The sequence below is a fragment of the Oncorhynchus keta genome, unplaced genomic scaffold (assembly GCF_023373465.1).
Source record: "Oncorhynchus keta strain PuntledgeMale-10-30-2019 unplaced genomic scaffold, Oket_V2 Un_contig_29591_pilon_pilon, whole genome shotgun sequence".
In the NCBI taxonomy this organism is placed as follows: Eukaryota; Metazoa; Chordata; class Actinopteri; order Salmoniformes; family Salmonidae; genus Oncorhynchus; species Oncorhynchus keta.
Genome location: NW_026286630.1, coordinates 48,339 through 50,873, shown reverse-complemented (window position 1 = coordinate 50,873; position 2,535 = coordinate 48,339). Strand labels below are relative to the sequence as shown.

The 2,535-nt window shown below is 43.4% G+C and overlaps 1 protein-coding gene across 1 annotated transcript; it reads left to right on the top strand.

Moving 5' to 3' along the window:
• The first annotated feature begins 958 nt into the window (after positions 1 to 958).
• Positions 959 to 2,320, top strand: LOC127923405 (uncharacterized). The gene is made up of 3 exons (XM_052507444.1): positions 959 to 1,454; positions 1,790 to 1,887; positions 2,045 to 2,320. Exons 1-3 carry the CDS (start codon positions 1,109 to 1,111, stop codon positions 2,165 to 2,167), a joined length of 567 nt encoding a protein of 188 aa, XP_052363404.1. The 5' UTR covers positions 959 to 1,108; the 3' UTR covers positions 2,168 to 2,320.
• The last annotated feature ends 215 nt before the right edge of the window (positions 2,321 to 2,535 follow it).

Genomic DNA, 2,535 nt, shown 5'->3' with positions numbered 1-2,535 from the left:
ACCTGGCCAAGGCTTTCGACTCTGTCAATCACAACATTCTTATTGGCAGACAATTTCTCAAATGATTGCCTCGCCTGGTTTACCAACTACTTCTCTGATAGAGTTCAGTGTGTCAAATCGTAGGGACTGTTGTCCGGACCTCTGCCAGTCTCTAAGGGTGTGCCACAGGGTTCAATTCTCGGGCCGACTCTCTTTTCTGTATACATCAATGATGTTGCTCTTGCTGCTGGTGATTCTCTGATCCACCTCTACGCAGACAACATTAGCATCATTGCTAACAGCTACACATAGTGGTAGACAAATGCACTCAGACAGGGGCATTTCCTGGCTGTTTCCTCTTCAGAAAGTTGAAGGAAACTACAAATCACTGAGGCTAATTTAAAGATGGCTTGCAGACAATGAATATAGAATAACTATAACAAAAAATGGATCCAAACTATACCACCACCCAAAATCACACTTTAGAGACAGGAAGGGCAAAGGGGCATCTTTCTCTACACAGGTAGAGTCCTATCTGTCCATGTTGCCTTTTGCAAAGTGGGCACTGCTTCATGTGGCAACATCAACACTCACCTAAATAGCCCATATGCCACTGGGTGAGAGAAGATTTCATTGTTTTTGGGCAGCATTATGTGAGGTGTTGTTATTTGTTGTTAGCGATGAGCCGTGGTCAATTTAGCTTGAATATGCCACCTAATCCTGTCTAATGGGCAGGTCAGCCCTGGAGTAAAGTATTGGCTGTGAGAAGTAAGAGAAAACAACATCTGGTTGTTTTTAAATGACTACTTATGGTATTGCTTGCCAGAATAAACATTGTAATTAATACGTTTCCAATCTGCGTTACCCACTCCAGTCAGCAGGAGGCTGATGTGAGTCTTTCACGTGATGCTTCTTGCGTGACGTATAATCTAGTGGACGGAACTGGAAGCTTCTTCAACAGCGACAAAGGGCTTTCCGATTCACCCACTGCGGTGGTTTGCTAGCGAACCTAAAACATTGATGTGTATATTACTCTTGGTGTTTAGAACATAATTCTGTTTACGTGTTTACGTTTCTACTAGTTCATTTAAACGTGATTTGATACGGCACGAGGCTAATCGCTCGGAACATGAGCTCACTAAGCTCGACGGAGAAAGAAGCTCTGGTGAAAGGAGAGGAAGAAGCTTTCAGGATGAAAAGAGAGGAAGAGGAGGCTATCACATTGAAAGAAGAAGAGGAGGCTATCACATTGAAAGAAGAAGAGGATGATATTACAGTTAAAGAGGAAGATGGGAAAGAGGTTGTCAAAGTGGAAGGGGAGGAGGTAGAAGCTTTCAGAATCAAAAAGGAGGAAGATGCCATAACATTGAAAGAAGAGAATGAAGTGAAAGAAGAGGAAGAACCATTTGGAGTAAAAGAGGAAGAGGAGGATATCTCAATAAAACAGGAGGAGACTGAAGTTCCGATTTCCACCAGTGAGTACTGTCTTAAAAACAGGGGCACAAACTACCCAGTTGTTGAACTAATGTGTGGTTTTAAAGGGCCATTCTGCTGAATATCTCCTCTTGAATATGTTGTTCAGTACTGTAGGAATTGTTGAAGGGGCGATCTGCCTTTGGTACATATGTTATGGGACTTCAATGTATTTTATTCTCATTCTCCATGTGGTCTATATTAAAGTTCCCCTCATCTAATATAACAGGCTTTTAAAACATTTACATTTTTAAAATTCAATGTTGGTGCATCATTTCTACTTAAAATATCATAAGATCATAAGTTCACCATCTGTTTGATGTTCTCGTTCACACAGGAGAGAGACATGACTATCCTGGATCCTCTGGGGGGCCTCAACAACATCCTGATGCTGACGAGGCAGAGAAGAGTCTCTCCAGATCAGAACACCAGATGGTACAGCTTGGTCTGGTCTAGCATACAGCTTGGTCTGGTCTAGCATACAGCTTGGTCTATCGGGGTCTGGGCTGGGTTTCTGTAAAGCACTTTAGGACAACAGTGACATCAGCATCCATAATGATATGTGTCTGTGTCCCCTCTTTATCGTTACCAGGACAACGCTAGCCCTTCCTCCCTCCCAGAGTCCCTGTGTCATGCCTCTCCCGGTAGCACTTTACTGCTGGGTATGAAGAGGTTGTCTGTGCTGCTGGTGGACTGCAGGAAAACAACGGGCTGACTGGAACTGTGAGAGGAGGAGAAGAGAAGGAAGGATCAGATTTGACACATCAAAGTAAGTGCTGTAGTTTAGTTTGAACAAATAAATAGATCTTTCGCTGGTATCTGTTCCCAGTAGGGCTGTCCCCGACTAATACAAATACAGCTTTGCAGACTCTTGGCATTCTCTCAACCAGCTTCACCTGGAATTCTTTTCCAACAGTCTTCAAACCAAACTTTATTTGCCACATGCGCCGAATACAACAAGTGTAAATGACTTTACAGTGAAATGCTTTGGGGTAGAAGCTTTGAGGAAGCCCTCCAGTACCGCTTGCCGTGGGGTAGCAAAGAAAACAGTCTATAACTTGGGTGACTGGAGTCTCAGTCGAT